Source organism: Mauremys reevesii, linkage group 1 (assembly GCF_016161935.1).
Source record: "Mauremys reevesii isolate NIE-2019 linkage group 1, ASM1616193v1, whole genome shotgun sequence".
In the NCBI taxonomy this organism is placed as follows: Eukaryota; Metazoa; Chordata; order Testudines; family Geoemydidae; genus Mauremys; species Mauremys reevesii.
This window is the reverse complement of record NC_052623.1, coordinates 278,240,725-278,256,736: the sequence shown is the minus strand read 5'-3', so window position 1 is coordinate 278,256,736 and position 16,012 is coordinate 278,240,725. Positions and strand designations below refer to the sequence as shown.

General features: G+C 45.5%; 1 protein-coding gene across 3 annotated transcripts in view; it reads right to left on the bottom strand.

Annotated features, from left to right (window-relative positions):
- Positions 1-5,146: 5,146 nt before the first annotated feature.
- Positions 5,147-16,012, bottom strand: part of HAL (histidine ammonia-lyase) — a 28,310-nt gene continuing 17,444 nt past the window's right edge. Inside the window, exons 14-20 of one of the 3 annotated variants that reach the window (XM_039512082.1) lie at positions 15,778-15,858; positions 14,868-14,933; positions 14,617-14,782; positions 9,474-9,608; positions 8,120-8,228; positions 7,948-8,017; positions 5,147-5,949 (exon numbers count right to left, since the gene is read on the bottom strand). In XM_039512082.1, coding sequence (XP_039368016.1) covers positions 5,800-5,949; positions 7,948-8,017; positions 8,120-8,228; positions 9,474-9,608; positions 14,617-14,782; positions 14,868-14,933; positions 15,778-15,858 — 777 coding nt within the window. In that variant the 3' untranslated portion in view covers positions 5,147-5,799. Of the gene's footprint in view, positions 5,950-7,947; positions 8,018-8,118; positions 8,229-9,473; positions 9,640-14,616; positions 14,783-14,867; positions 14,934-15,777; positions 15,859-16,012 lie in introns of those variants that run through there. The other 2 variants (XM_039512092.1, XM_039512100.1) reach the window with 2 other exon arrangements.

Here is a 16,012-nt window from a genome sequence, read left to right as displayed (position 1 = left end):
ACAGTTTTTCCTTAAACATCACTCTGATAGCTTTGGTAAATAACATTTATACAGTCAATTGGTGAATGTCTCAGATACTAGTTCAAATATTTTTAAAATGCAGTTTTGCTCTGAACGGTGATGCTACAAAAATGGCACAGTGACATTGTGTGCTTATTGGCTCTGAATGATTTTCAGCTCAAGTACGCTCTATTTACAAGTAAAAATGTTTTTCTAGCTGCCAGCCCTACAAATCCAATTAGGATCAGTGAGTCAAGCTGGTCTCTTTCCTTCTCACCTGTCATCACCTCCAATAAAGGTCCTAGAAGCCAAGCTATGCCCTCAGTGACATTTGTGTAACACTGTTACCTTCACTGGGGCTGCAAAGATGTAACTGATTAGAACTTAGTAAAAAGATTCTTCTGAAAATGCACAAGGAAGAACAAAATTCAGCTGTCATTGCCACAGAAGAGAAGCCCAGTTTAAAAGAAACCCTATACCTGTAAGCAGGTATCACTGAATACAAACTGGGGGCAGATCTGGTGAGCAGAAGAGTGACAATTTTACACAGTCCCTTGGCAGAATTAGCATTGGGTTGAAGTCAACACAGTCAGCTTGCCAAATATATTTGAATCAGGCTCAGGTATGCTGTGGAGCTGGCTCTCTGTGTGTTAGGAGTAGAGATGAGTGAACAGAGATGTCTGCTCTGCAGAAGCATCAGCCCCTTGGGGGTGGTGTAAGAGGAATATTACAGCATAAGCTAATGCTCACCCTGTCGTATTTATGCTGCTTCCCTCATAGGAGGGTTGTCTTGGCCACAGGCAGCAGTGAGGACTGAATTGTGTAGCGGCACGGAGGTCTGGGTCAATATCACAAGACCCCTAACTTGCAATGCACAAAGCTTGAATTAGGCACCTAGGCTCCATATACAATGAATAGGGAGAGACAGGCATCTAAGAATGCAATCCACAAAAGTCAGCAAGCTAGGCAGGGAGACACCTACATTAGCCAATGGGAGATTCTGACCAGAGGGCGTGTCCTAAGCTCCACCCCCTCATGGAAACGGGCTACCAAGTCCCAGCTGCAGGGAAGCACCTATCTCTGTTTAGCAATCCACAAACGTGAACCCACCTCCTAAGTTGTTTCTTGCAGGAATGAATTAAGTGCCTGCCTCATGCCACACAGAACAGCCAGAGAAGGAGGAGGAGGAGCCACTGCTGCCCCCACCTTATACCTTTTAGCTTAGTGGGTGGAACAACTTGCCAAGGATGTGGCAGACCCAGGTTCAATTCCATCCTCTCTGGCTGAGGGGGAGAAGGGTGACTCCCTGTCCCGTTCAAATCCTCTCTCTCCAAAGAGTGATCTAACAACTGAGCTGTGGGATATTTTGATATGGGGCTCCCTTAGAGTGACCAGATGTCCCAATTTTATAGGGACAGTCCTGATATTTGGGGTTTTGTCATATAGGGGCCTATTGCCCCCTACCTCCTGTCCCGATTTTTCACACTTGCTATCTGGTCATCCTAGGCTCCCCCAGTCTCTCTTGTTGAAGTTGTTCCACAGTGACTAAATAATTAAAGAGTCATTGGAGCAGAGGGACTGGACCCTGGGTCTCCCACCTCCCAGTGGATGCCCTAACCACCAAGCTACAATCATGCTCTCTCTCTCTGGTCCAGTGACTAACTATTTATACAGAGTGATATAATCAGACAGTTTAGGACTTATGTGCCTAAGACAGTGGTTCTCAACCAGGGGTCTACGTATACCCCTGACAGTACACAGACATCTTCCATGGGGTACAGCAACTTATCTAGATATTTTCCTAGTTTTACAACAGGCTACATAAAAAGCACTAACAAAGTCAGTAAAATTATAATTTCATATGGACAATGATTGTTTATACTGCTCTATATCTTATACACTGAAATGTAAGGACAATATTTATATTCCAAGTAAAAATGAGAAAGTAAGCAATTTTTTCAGTAACAGGGTGCTGTGACACTTTTGTATTTTTATGTCTGATTTTGTAAGCAAGTCGTTTTTAAGGGTACGTCTACACTATGGGATTATTCCGAATTTACATAAACCGGTTTAGCAAAACAGATTGTATAAAATCGAGTGCGCGCAGCCTCACTAATCACATTAAATCGGTGGTGTGCGTCCACGGTCCGAGGCTAGCGTCAATTTCTGGAGCGTTGCACTGTGGGTAGCTATTCCGTAGCTATCCCATAGTTCCCACAGGCTCCCCCGCCCCTTGGAATTTCCGGGTTGAGATCCCAGTGCCTGATGGGGCAAAAATCATTGTCGCGGGTGGTTCTGGGTAAATGTCGTCAGTCACTCCTTCCTCTGGGAAAGCAACGGCAGACAAGCATTTCGCGCCTTTTTTCCCTGGATTGCCCTGGCAGATGCCATAGCATGGCAATCATGGAGCCTGTTTTGCCTTTTGTGACTGTCACTGTATGTGTACTAGATGCCGCTCACAGAGGCGATTCAGCAGCGCTACACAGCAGCATGCTTTTGCTTTTGCATGACAGCAGAGATGGTTACCAGCCATACTGTACCATCTACCATACCATAAATTGGTAATAAGATGATCATGGTTACCAGTCCTTTTGCACTGCACCATTTGCTGCTGTCATAAGTGCCCCTGGCTGAGATCAGCCAGGGGCGCAAAAGCCAAAATTGGGAATGACTCCCTGAGTCAATTCCTCCTTTTTGGTATCTAAAAATAGAATCAGTCCTGCCTAGAATATGGGCAAGTGTAGTAGAGAACCACTGTATCATAGAACCAGAGAGCACAGCTGCTGTGTCAGATCCCGCAGAAATTATGAGCTGTATGCTATTCACAGGGGGTGCTCCTGCAACAACCCCACCTGTTGATTCCGTTCTTCCCCCAGCCTTCCTGGGCTACCGTAGCATTGTCCCCCCACTTGTGTGATGAAGTAATAAAGAATGCAGGAATAAGACACAGTGACTTGTTAGTGAGAAATGAGTGGAAGGCAGCCTCCAGCTGCTATGATAGTCCAGACAGGACATTAAGCAGTGTGGAGGAGAGGAGTCCAGCATCCCGCTGCTAGTCCAGGGGCAATTGAATCTTTTCTTTACACATGAAGGGTGGGGGCTGATGGAGCTCAGCCCCCTGTTGCTATGATGAGGACGGTTACCAGCCATACTGCACCATCGACCAGGAAAAATTAGGCGCCCTTGATCGACCTCACGGATGCTAGTCGGCATGGTTACCAGTCCTTTTGCACTGCCCCATGTGCCAATAGGCTGATGATGATGATGGATATCAGCCATATTGCACCATCAGCCACCCATGGTGGGGGGGGGAAGCAAGGATGTTGGTGTTGAGTGCTGCAGCATCACGTCTATCTGCAGCATTCAGTAAAGATAGGGTGACATGTAAAAGAGTCAAGAGAGAATTGTTTTCCCTTTCACTTCTGGGGTGCGTAAATTGCCGAGCTATGCCCTGACCCACTGCGGACACTGTGTTTGACCCTAGAAGCATTTGGAGCTCAGCCAAGAATGCAAATGCTTTTCGGAGACTGCAGGAACTGTGGGATAGCTTGAGTCCTCCAGTCCATGAGCATCCATTTGATTCTTTGGCTTTCCGTTACGCTTGTCACGCAGCAGTGCACTGAGTCCCTGCTATGGCGTCTGTCTGGAGATTTTTTAAAAATGATTTTGAATTTCGTCTTCTGTAACGGAGCGCTGATAGAACAGATTTGCCTGCCATTACAGCAATCACATCCGCATGGTCCATGCTGGAGCTCTTTCTTTATTTTGATTTTTAACTGCATCGCCACACATGCTGATCGGAGCTCCACGCTGGGCAAACAGGAAATATTCAAAAGTTCGCGGGGCTTTTCCTGTCTACCTGGCCACTGCATCCGAGTTCAGATTGCTGTCCAGAGCGGTCAGTGGTGCACTGTGGGATACCACCCAGAGGCCAATACCATCTATCTGCGGCCACACTAACCCTAATCCGATATGGTAATTCTGATACTAGCGCTACTCCTCTCGTTAGGGAGGAGTACAGAAACCGGTTTAAAGAGCCCTTTATATCGATATAAAGGGCCTCTCAGTGTGGACGGGTGTGGTGTTAAATCCGTTTTACGCTCCTAAAACCGGTTTAAACGCCTAGTGTAGACCAGGCCTAAGTGAGGTGAAACTTGGGGGGAGTACTCAAGACAAATCAGACTCCTGAAGGTGGTACTGTTGTCTGGAAAAGTTGAGAGCCACAGGCCTAAGTACTTTTGTGGATCAGGGCCTAAGTCTCCATGCAGATGTCTGATGAACCATAGAATTTCAGATTGTGGCCTTCTAAATCCATTGATGGCCCAAGTCCCTTACCCGCACCACTTCCCGTTGTAAGGGGCAATTTGCGACGTTTCTTGGCCCTTGCATTCTCTCGCACGTCCCTCCTTCTTCCCCCCCGAGCTAATATTTTGCTTCAAATTTTCATTATAACATATGAAATAAAACCCCACAGATATAGATGTGCATGGAAATTGGCTCTGGGCTTGCCTATATATATTTTAGGTGTGACTCCATATTCTCTGGAAAACTAACTGAGTTAGGTATATTCCATTGGTAATAACACCGCAGGTGTGCTCTGGAGCAACAATCCATGTGCTGTTTTGTAGGGGTGTTGGAACAATTTTTATGGGGGGGGGTGGGAGGTGCTGCAAGCAGAAACCGTGTATTTGGTTGTTGTTACTACTTCAAGCCAGGGGGTGCTACTGCATCCCTAGTTCCAGCACCCCTGCTATATTAGTGTCCATACAGCTTTTCTGATTTGTGAAGAAGCTGCTATAAAATGCTCTCTCATTACACAGGACTGTTTAACTCACACTTGATCTGCACCATGTTTGAGGTGCACGTAAAACAAACCAATCGGTATAAAAGTATTAGACAGTTTTGCTCAGGCTGGAATGCAGCATGTCAAAAAGGTCTAACTCAAGAGAAACAGGAACATGAAATCTAGCCTGATGTGCTCCAGTCCTCAGTTATACTAACATTGACGAAGCCTGAGATAAATAAAAAGCCATATCCGTACTCAAAGGATGGCACAACATGAAAACAATGTTTAAATAGAAACAGAATAAAAAATACAATCCAATTAATAGCTTTAAGTACCCTCTTTATTTTTCAAAGAGGTGGAATTTAGCAACACAGCCCCCTCCAACTGACATTAATGCAAAATTATCTGACCAGCTGCAGAGTGGGTGGATTACATAGTCATAAATAGTCAGGATTATTCACATGAAGAATTTACTTTTTATAAGAATATCGTTGTTTGTTTGCTTTGTAAAGCAGTAAGGAGAAGGTAACCCCAGGAACATTCTGCCATTGCAGTTAGCCAGCTCCATACTAGGTAACGTGTCCAGTCCACAGATTTTTTTTGTAAATAAGGATATTAGGCCAAATCAAGCAGTTCTTAGGCTAAACTCCCATTGGCTTCAGTGGAAGTTTTGCCTAATTAAGGACTGTACGATTTGATGCATTTCTGATTAAACTGATGACTTCATGTTTGATCTCATTTGGCCAAATTCAGGGCCAGCATTAGCAGGCGCAAGTCCACTGAAGTCAATGGAGTTGTACCAATGGTGTATCTAGACCATTGTTTAAATTAGACCATCAGTAAATTCAATCTAATCCAATCTACCATCTGACACCATCTTTTTACAGGTGAGACAACTACCTATACATGCTTCCTTTATATCCCAGGAAGAAACCATGTCGTATCATAATAAAACAATCTCCATCAAAGAAAGCACTGGAAAGGATTTTCTAGGTACCAGACTTCATAGCCCATTAAAGTTCATCCTGATCACTGTGATCAGTCCCAACACATTTATTCATTCTCAATGAATCCAGAGAAAAGGCTGTGGGTGAAACAGGTCTTGATTCAGGAATATGCTCCCGTCTATATTTTTCAATGTAAGGTTCAGCTACTTCCCAAACCTACAAGACAGAAAGAGCAACAGCAGAGTCAGACGTGAAGGCTGAAAGATTTTATGTTCAAATTGAGACCAGGGCCGGTGCAAGGATGTTTCGCGCCCTAGGTGAAACTTCCACCTTGCACCCCCCACCCTGAGGTGCCCCTTCCCGCCCCCGCAGCAGCTCCCCCCCTCCACCCTGAGGCGCCCCCTTCTGGCAGCTCCCCACCCTCCGCCCTGAGGCACCCCTCCCACCCCAGCTCATCCCTGCTCCACGCACGAGCACGAGCACCCCGAGCACGCCATTGCTGCTTCGCTTCTCCTGCCTCCCAGGCTTGCGGCACCTGAGCTGATTGGCGCCGCAAGCCTGGGAGGTGGGAGAAGTGAAACAGCTTACCCCTGCCCTGCCTCCTCCCCGAGCATGCCCTGGCTGCTTCACTTCTCCTGCCTTCCAGGCTTGCGGCACCAATCAGCTTAGGCGCCACAAGCCTGGGAGGTGGGAGAAGTGAAGCAGCCATGGAGTGCTCGGGGAGGAGGAGGGGCAGGGGGTGAGCTGGGGTGGGGAGTTCCTCTGCGTGCCGCCCCCCCTACTTGCTGCAGGCAGCCCTCCCCATGCTCCCCTGCCCCAGCTCCCTCTGCCTAAATGCCGGCGGTGACCAGGGAGGCCGAAGATCCAGCCGCCGCTGTCGCTGCTGAAGAAAATGGCGCCCCCCAATCCCAGCACCCTAGGCGACCGCCTAGGTCACCTAAATGGTTGCACCGGCCCTGACTGAGACACACGTCAATGTACAAGATTAGAGCACCCTGTGCAGACACTAGCAGGGCATAACTGACTGTAATAGATATACAGAAATAAATTGCATGTGGCCATCTAAAATAGACATAGGGTCAGAGATGGTGGCTGAAGAGCGAGACTGCTACTGAGTGCAGGAATCTGTAGGGACATTACAGTTTTGCTGAGTAAAGGGGGATCTGGGTGCAGTCGCAAGGGAATGGTATATAGCTTCTGTCCTGACTGGTGCAAGGTGAGTTTTCTCAGGTGGGAGGAAACACTGCATCTCCTACTACCCAGATGATGTCATAGGGAGGGATCGGAGCTGGTAGGGATGTGTCCCTTGTGTCTTATAGAAAGCATCTTGTCATGCAGGAGCCAGGGTAGCATGAATGGAAGACTGGCACGGCCAAGAAAGGTCAGTGATGGGGAGCACTGGCAAGGAATGGCAGATCTGACCAGACTTTGGGGCTCGGATTTACTAAGGAACCTAAAGGTTGGAAAGTTTCCCTTTTTCTCCTTTATCATTCCCCCTAGCAGGCCTGTAAGACAGGTGGGCTACTAGGGTCCATATGACTGCAAATAGTTTGATAGATCAGTAGAGACCTCATCGCTCTCTCTCTCTCTCATATTCTTCTGTTAGTTAGACTTTACAACTGTAAAAAAACAAAGTGGGTTCCGAACCCTCCAACCGAGCACAAAGTAGGGCTGTGTTAATGCACATCCTCTCTGCTGTTCTCTCATCTTTGCGCTCCTATAGTTTGCCAGGCCCTCTCTTGTATCTGGTCTTGAATTGGGTAACAAGCTCTTTGGGATATGGACTATCCTCCTACTCCCTGGCCCCTGTCCTGCAATGAGCTCCCCAGGGATAGTACTCAGCAAGTGTCCACAGTCCCACTGACTTTAATGGGGCTCCATGTGGATGCAGGAGACTGCCTTCATGGGGCTTATTGCAGGACTGGGCCGATATTTGTAAAGACCTGTCAATTTCAATAACCTAAGTCATTTATCAATAACACAATGGAGGGGACTCTTTTTAAAATATATTATTTTTAAACTAAAAGCATCCCTTTAAAAGACTATGACAAACTAAAATCTCCACACATATTCCTTCAGAGATGGTAATTAAATCAGGCATGTGAGGAGAAGAGCTGTTTTTCCCCTGACGCATCAAGGAGCATTTTAAAAAAAGAACTACAGATCTCTTCATAAGGAATGAGCTATTGCACAAATGCCAGTATCAACACCTGCCTTCTGCTCCACAAGCAGCCTGTGAGCCGCCTCAATGTCTGGGGCCATGAAGCGATCCTTTAGCCAAGGCCTGAAAGGTGACAAATTGAGAACATTAGCCAAACATTAACCAACACCGTAGTTAGCAGGTCTTCAAAGCTGTAACCTTTGGGAAAACGTTATTTGATTTTACCTTACAACAGAGCGCACAAGGTCATAGACTTTCTCCAATGGGGTGGTTGTTCTCAGGGGGCGTAGGAACTCAATGCCCTGGCAGGCTGCAAGAAGTTCAATGGCCAACACTAGGAAACCAAACAGTGTAAGGCAGGATAGTGGGTTTTAAGATGTACGACACATTGAACGTTTACATATGGAGAACCTCTAAAAGGAGCTTGTTACTGTTACTTAGTACCTCACAACTTCAAAGTGCTATGCAAAGTTTAATTGAGGCAGATAAACAGAAGACCCATTTAACAGATGAGGAAACAGATGGAGGTTCTGGCGGATACTTAAAAACAGTCTCTGATTTTGGATGTCCAGACGTGCTGAGCCTGACTTTTCAAGGTTCTAAGTGCTCAGAGCGCCCATTGTCTTCAACTGGCATGCTGGCTGCTCAGCACTCACGGTGTACTCCAAGTACACCCCAAAACAGAGACATCCTAAATGAGAGCCCTTCCCCAGAACTAAATTAGATGTAGCAATAGGCCTGAGCTGTAGAATTCAGATCCAGTTTTGAAACTCCCAGGTGTGCTGGGGTGTCAAGAGATGGAGTTCGGTTCAGGCCCACTTCTCATTAGTATGAGAACTCTGGTCGAACTAAAAGATCTTGATACATATGTATTGGAAAAGCTTGCACAGTATCTGCCTGTCTAAACAGTGGCATTTGTCCCTCACTTACACAATGGCCAAATTCTCCTAAGGAAAATGTTACCTAAGACACATTGTTTTCTCTAGTTACACGTTCACTTTGCTGAATGTACAAAATGATAATACTTAGTATTTTTAGAGATCTCTACAACTTCAAAGCACTCCACTGTATAAACCCATGTACGAGCAAATTAGGGTGACCAGATGTCCTGATTTTATAGGGACAGTCCCAATTTTTGGGTCTTTTTCTTATATAGGCTCCTATTACCCCCCACCCCCGTCCCTATTTTTCACACTTGCTGTCTGGTCACCCTAGAGCAAATTGTACATATTGGTTTTCGTGGTATGTATTGTTGTGTTCTTCCAGCAACAGCTGAAATTTGTATTTTAAAAAAGTTACAACTTTAATCATTCGAGACAAAGATGAATGGAAGAATTTTGGCTTAGAGTCTCTTTGATAAGCCTTTTTGTTTCAATGGAACACACTAATATACATTCTCAATAATATTTCTGCTAGAAAGAAATTAAAGTAATAACTTAAAACAATATCTTAAAAGACTTCTTTAAAATGACTGAAGGGTCCATTTAAAAAAAAATGATGCCATGTAGAAGAAAGGCATTTAGTTTTAACCTAGTTACAATACAGTAGATCTGTCTAAAAATCAGTGTCTTAATTTTACCTTGTTCAACATGTTCAATAACTTTCAATGCTTTTCGTGCAGCCCATCCGCCCATGGACACATGGTCCTCTGTAGCAGCACTGGTTGAGAGAGAATCCACAGAAGAGGGGTGGCACAAGGCTTTATTCTCAGAAACTGCAAAAGTCCAGTGTGAATAAATGGTGTACTGTATGGACAAACAGGAGCTAGAAACAATGGCTGAGTCTAAAACACTGCAGTGAAGGATCCAGATCCATCCATGGTAAGTGCATGCCCATGGTGTGGCTTGACTGAGCCATCTGCAATATCTAACATTCAAGCCATTTTGCCCCTGAAGACAGTAATATTGTACATTGATCATCTGATGCTGATATTAACCCAAATATATAAAGGTAAATTTACATCCAGAGAAAAGATCTTGTTTAAAATAGACCACGGGTCAGCTCTTCAGCCCAGCTCTGGTGGTGCAAACTAGCTGCAAAACCTCCCCACTATTCCTCCTCCGCTCTTGGCATCCTCAGTGTAGAACATTCCCAAGAGAAAGAAGATATGGCTGGGCAATTCCAACACCCCTGAAATCCAGAGCTGTTTGAATGGCGTCTTAAAGCAGCCCCCTAGGATGCCTTAACTTATGTCAGACCAGCCCCCAGCTGGCCCCAGGATCTAAGGAACATAAAAATTGCTTTCCCCTTCCCCCAGCATCGAGCCCAGCAGGGCCAGATTGAAATATCTGGTTCAAATGTGGACTCTATCTATCTATGTTTTAATACTCAAAAGAATGCCGTTTCCCAGTTTTGACCTTTCCAGTCCTATATTCTATAGTGGCACTTGGTCCTTTTTATCTTCTTGTGCAACTTTCTGACTAACTCAAGGACATCTCCTTCCCCTGACCTTAAATGCTTTTCTGCTGTGTATGGTTTGGGTGCTTCTAACTCTAACAGAGCTTCCAACAGCAATAAAAGCAGAGAAAGAAAAAGGCCCTGAAGAGCCAGAAAGTGAGCTTCATAGTGAAAGTACAAGGCTGGGAAATAGTGTTGCCATTGCTTTATTTTAGGCCATTGGTACTTTACATCTCAAAAGAGATTGGCTTGCCCAATTTTCTTTTAATGATAAATACCGTCCAAAATGTAGCATTAAGAGGAGAGGCCGAGAGACCACGAACTGAGGCAGCAGTCAACATCTGCAGAACTTGCAAAACTCCCCTTGAAAGTAATGGGAGTTTTGCCAGAGTAAGGATTCCAGGAAGTTGTTTGGAAGGCTGTCTGTAAAATGCAGTCTCACTTTAGCAAGGGGGTAATGAAGCACTTATTCACAGTATTCTATCTTCATCGGACCTAGATCTTTCACTGTGAATCTGACTAAATAAAATTCACTTGTAGCCCCCTTGCCACAGAGAAGCAGCTCCCATATAAAACAACCCAGAATCAGACTGAAAAAGCAGCTGTCTCCCTTGCCTGTGCTGGAGGGATGCACACAGCTCATGGAGAATTGGCCATACAATGATTGGCATGCCTGGGATGGGACACCAATGGCAGACTCCAGAGCACCTTCACATGGCTGGGGCATGTGAGCTGAGCCTGGGAATCAGGATGGAGGACTTGGAAGAGAAGCAGTCTCAGAGTTACTCTGTGCAGTAGAAGGGGCGATAATCATTTTGCCTCTCCCAGTCAGAAGGTCCTGGACTGACCCAGTTTCCCTACCTCCAAATCAGAAAGTCTGAGGTCCAAGATGAGACTGCACCAATGAAGACTGAAAAGCCAGATGAGTCTGTTAAGGCCTCCTCTCCCGCACTGTTAGGCATGCTAGAGTCTCACCAGAAACAGAGCTGGAATCAGAAGTCTCTCGTCTGATACACGCCTCCAGTTGTAACACTGGATATTCATTTTACTTTCTCATGTCTGGTCGAGAAGTTGGCCTGCCTGTGGATCTTTGTTTCAGCATTTCTGCAGATAGAATCCTACCTGAAACGTACCTTCAATATACTACCCATCTGAGAAAACAGTTCTAAACTGCCCAGCACCAGCCCACTACTGCTACACAGAACAATCAGAGTAACAAAGCATGCTATGACCAAATGGTCAGAGACCAGGAACTGTACACAGAAGTCAGAGTTCTTATCAGGACTCTGGGCATTCTTGGGACACACAATATTGAAGATGGGTGGAAGGCTGAGCCCCACACAGAGTGCCAGGCCCGCCAGTCTATTGACTCAAGCTAGTGAAAGGAGTGGGCCCCTCCACAGCACTGCACAGGAATCACGTCCTGTTGGAAGGATGTGATTCCTGTGCAAGTGGTGAGGCCTGTCAGAACCACCTCACCTCAGCATACACTATTTGACAAACAAGCGGTCAGCAATGGCCTCATAGTATCACTCCTTTACAAGCCTTCAGCTACTCCTGAGAGGTCAGAAGACCACAATTACCTTACATGGTAGCTCTTTCTGACTTTGAGGGAGAGGACAACATTGGGTATCAACACCAGCAATTTACTTTTCAAGTGCCTGAGCCCAAGCTCTCTGAACGGATTGGTTCACACTGGAGTGCAAACAATCAGGTTAATATCCCAGAACCATGGTATGCTTCACCAGTTCATGATGTCATGCCTTATCTACCCATCAGGTCACCCTACAGTGGAGAAAAGAATGTCCAGGCCATTCATGGTCAAGAAGAAATCAATGACTCTGGCTCTGAAGGTGGAGAACATGACATGATGGTCACACCCTACCTGAGCCTAGATAGGTTAAGCCCACCATAAAGTTATCCTGTGATTCACTGAGAGTTCCTACGGATGTGGTACATAAATGGATAGCACCCCAAGAAGGCTTTGTTGTTATGACCTCTGAGACAGGGCATACAGCGTGTAACATTTGGCATGTCCCAGAAGCACAGTCTCATGTATGCACCTCTGTATGAATCAGGGGTTATGTAGGTCTGAGATTACAGAGCCCAGAAGAGTATTTTCTGTATTTTATATGTTTGCATATGGTTTGTTTTAAACTTGATGAGGCCATCAAAGTCTGTAGATAGGGAAGAGTGTAGCCCCCTTGCTAGGCTGGGGACTTCGGAGAAACAGCTCCCAGCAGCTCCCACATACCACAGCACAGACTCAGAGACTGGAACTCCAATGGAGACTGCCTGTCCTGGGTGGGAGAAGGGGAGAGACAGCCTGTGGAGGATGGGCCAAAGTCTGACTGACATGCCTGAGATACCAAGAGCAGACCCTGGGAAAGCTTGCACATGGGCTGGGTCATGTGAGCAGAGCTTGGCAGGGACCTGTGACCAGGGGGAAAGCTGGCTGCAGGGAGTCAGGCTGGAAGAGAAACGGCCTCAGATTTGCTCTGTGCAGTAAAAGAGGAGATAGGCAGCCATTTTTATTCTCCCCATGAGAAGGACCGAGCCTGCTCCGGAGCCCCCAGCTCCACAACAAAGATGAGTCCTGAGATTCTGCTGCACTCCTGAGAAATGAAAGCCAGCTGAGCCCATAGGCCTCCCCAGCACCAGAATCATTGTTGTGGGGTTGGTTAAGGCCTCATTTATTTAACGTCCTTGATTCCTTTGCCTGTTCTCTTCCCCTCTTTTAATTTACCTCCATCCCTTCTGTGAATAAAATGACCGTGTTGGGTTTGACTTACTGTACCTGTGAATTGTAATAGCCTGGGGCTCATCGGGCTTGTTACTGGTTTATGCACCCAACCACTAGCTGGAGACACCATGCACTAAGCACCCAGGGCCTATTGCTGTGTCCCTGAGAAGAAAAGATTAAGGGGCTCCACACCACCCTTGGAGATTGGGGTGTCCCAGAAGGGGAGGGCTACAGATAGAAATAATATGTTGTGTGTAGAATCAAAAATAAAATTGCTCGTACATAGATAATTTGCTTTCTAGCTTTGTTGTGCTTTTAGGGCCTGATTTTCCAGAGGTGCTGGGTACTTCTAGCTCCTACTGATTTCAAGTGGGACTGTGGCGCTTAACCATTCCGAAACTCAGACTCCAGTACTACAAAGATTTAAGCACTTGAGTAATTATAGAATCAGAATAATAGAATATCAGGGTTGGAAGGGACCTCAGGAGGTCATCTAGTCCAACCCCCTGCTCAAAGCAGGACCAATCCCCAACTAAATCATCCCAGCCAGGGCTTTCTCAAGCCTGACCTTAAAAACCTCTAAGGAAGGAGATTCCACCACCTCCCTAGGTAACCCATTCCAGTACTTCACCACTCTCTGAGTGAAAAAGTTTTTCCTAATATCCAACCTAAACCTCCCCCACTGCAACTTGAGACCATTGCTCCTTGTTCTGTCATCTTCTACCACTGAGAACAGTCTAGATCCATCCTCTTTGGAACCCCCTTTCAGGTAGTTGAAAGCAGCTATCAAATCCCCCCTCATCCTTCTCTTCTGCAGACTAAACAATCCCAGTTCCCTCAGCCTCTCCTCATAAGTCATGTGCTCCAGCCCCCTAATCATTTTTGTTGCCCTCCGCTGGACTCTCTCCAATTTTTCCACATCCTTCTTGTAGTGTGGGGCCCAAAACTGGACACAGTACTCCCGATGAGGCCTCACCAATGTCGAATAGAAGGGAATGATCACATCCCCCGATCTGCTGGCAATGCCCCTACTTATACAGCCCAAAATGCCGTTAGCCTTCTTGGCAACAGCGCACACTGTTGACTCCTATCCAGCTACTGGATAATCCTACTGTTGCCAACATTTTTGTGTTTCAAAAATAAGGGATTGTTTTCTTAGCACCCCCGACTCACTCCAGTCCCCAATATTATCATCATTATTATCATTAATAAATGAACATTACTCATCTAAATTCACATGGGGCATTTCTTGCTGCTTTTTGTAGCACTCAGCAACGCCTGATCTTGTTGTACAGAGATGAAAAAATAAGGGATGACCCTTATAATAAGGGACTGTTGGCAACCCTAGCTGGACTGCTCACAGGCTTAGAGCTAAACACATACATAAATCTTGGCAGGTTCAGGGTCTCTGAAGGGGAGACAGGGCTGCAAACCATATCAGATAGCTCAGCTGGACATGGGGAGAAAAGAAGAATTTACCACTGGAGCTGAGAGCTGCTTTTTCTGGGGGTTCCTTTATCAGTACTATCAAACTACAACAGTGGTAACATTGCCAGTCTTGCTTAGGTCTTTGTGTACTCACCCAGTGCCGCTGCTGTGCAGTGAGCAATCATGAAACCAGAATTCAGACCCCCTTCGGTGACTAGAAATGCAGGCAGCTCACTGAGAGATGGGTTGCATAGTCTTTCAATCCTTCTTTCACTAATTGCAGCAAGTTCATGGACACCAATTGCTAGGTAGTCCAGAGCCTGCAAGAGAAGCTCTTGATGGAATCAACTGATTTTTTTAAAATTTTCAGAAAATAAACTAATATTTCTCCAAATGCTTAATTACCTTTGCAGGGTATTCACCATGAAAATTTCCTCCAGAAATGGTCTCTCCCCTTTCAGCAAAAACCATCTTTAAAGACAAGTTAAGGTGTGAACATGAATGAAGAACTGCTGACGTACCACACATCTCTGGATAATCAGAATATCCTATCTGAAAGGAGGAAGAATTGATGTGCAAATGCATATGCATATATAGCATAGCTTGCACTTCTGCATGTTCAGTTGTCAGAAAAATGTAAAACAATGCCCAGTTCTCCCACCATACAGATACAGATGAATAGTGTATTTTATTAAATAGGCTGGATGGTCAGCAGGTGAAGGCTATAAGGAATGCAAAGCACAGTTGAGCACAGTTTCTAGTGTAATTTTCAATTGCCAGTGGTGCTCTCGCCAATGGAGGTGAAATTTTATATATAGTGAGCAAGATGGGCACTCATCACTGCTGTCAGCTAACACAAAGGAGCATCTTTTGTACATACTTTTATTCTTAAGAAGTGGAATTCACCCTTGTTCAGAGCACCAATGCAAGGCGTATGCACAGAGCTTCCCAAAATGAGCTCACACAGCTCTTAAAAGTGGTGCATAGCTCTTATAGTTACCCTTTGTAGAACTCAAAGTGCATTCTAGAATGCAAGTTTTGCCAACCTTGTGTCAACTGACAAGTCACTGTTGACCTTCAAGTCCAATTGGCTGCCAAAGTTCCCAGCTACCCTTATAACCATGTAGGCCTTGATCCAGCAAAGCACTTAAATGTGTGCTTAACTTTAAGCAGGAGCAGTCCACTGACTAAGCACATATGGAAGTGATTTGATGGATCAGGGCCATAATTTCTGCTTCATTAGCTAATAATTATTTAGAAGGGAAAAAGTAACCAAACAGAATTTTACTAAGAAACTGAATCATCAAAAAGATACAGGATTGTCCGTTGCACTGTTAATTTCGGTCGTGATTATGTCCTTTACAAAAGCTATTGTGTCATTCGCCACACCGTGGACCTAAAAGAAACAATAGCAATTAGCCACAGGTCATGTCTATTTATAGTTCATCCTCAAGACACAGATCCATCCAATTCTACTTTCGGAGAGCACACTTCTGCCTTGACCCCACTCCCAGAGTTGGCACTCACACAGGGATACAGACTTTGATTTG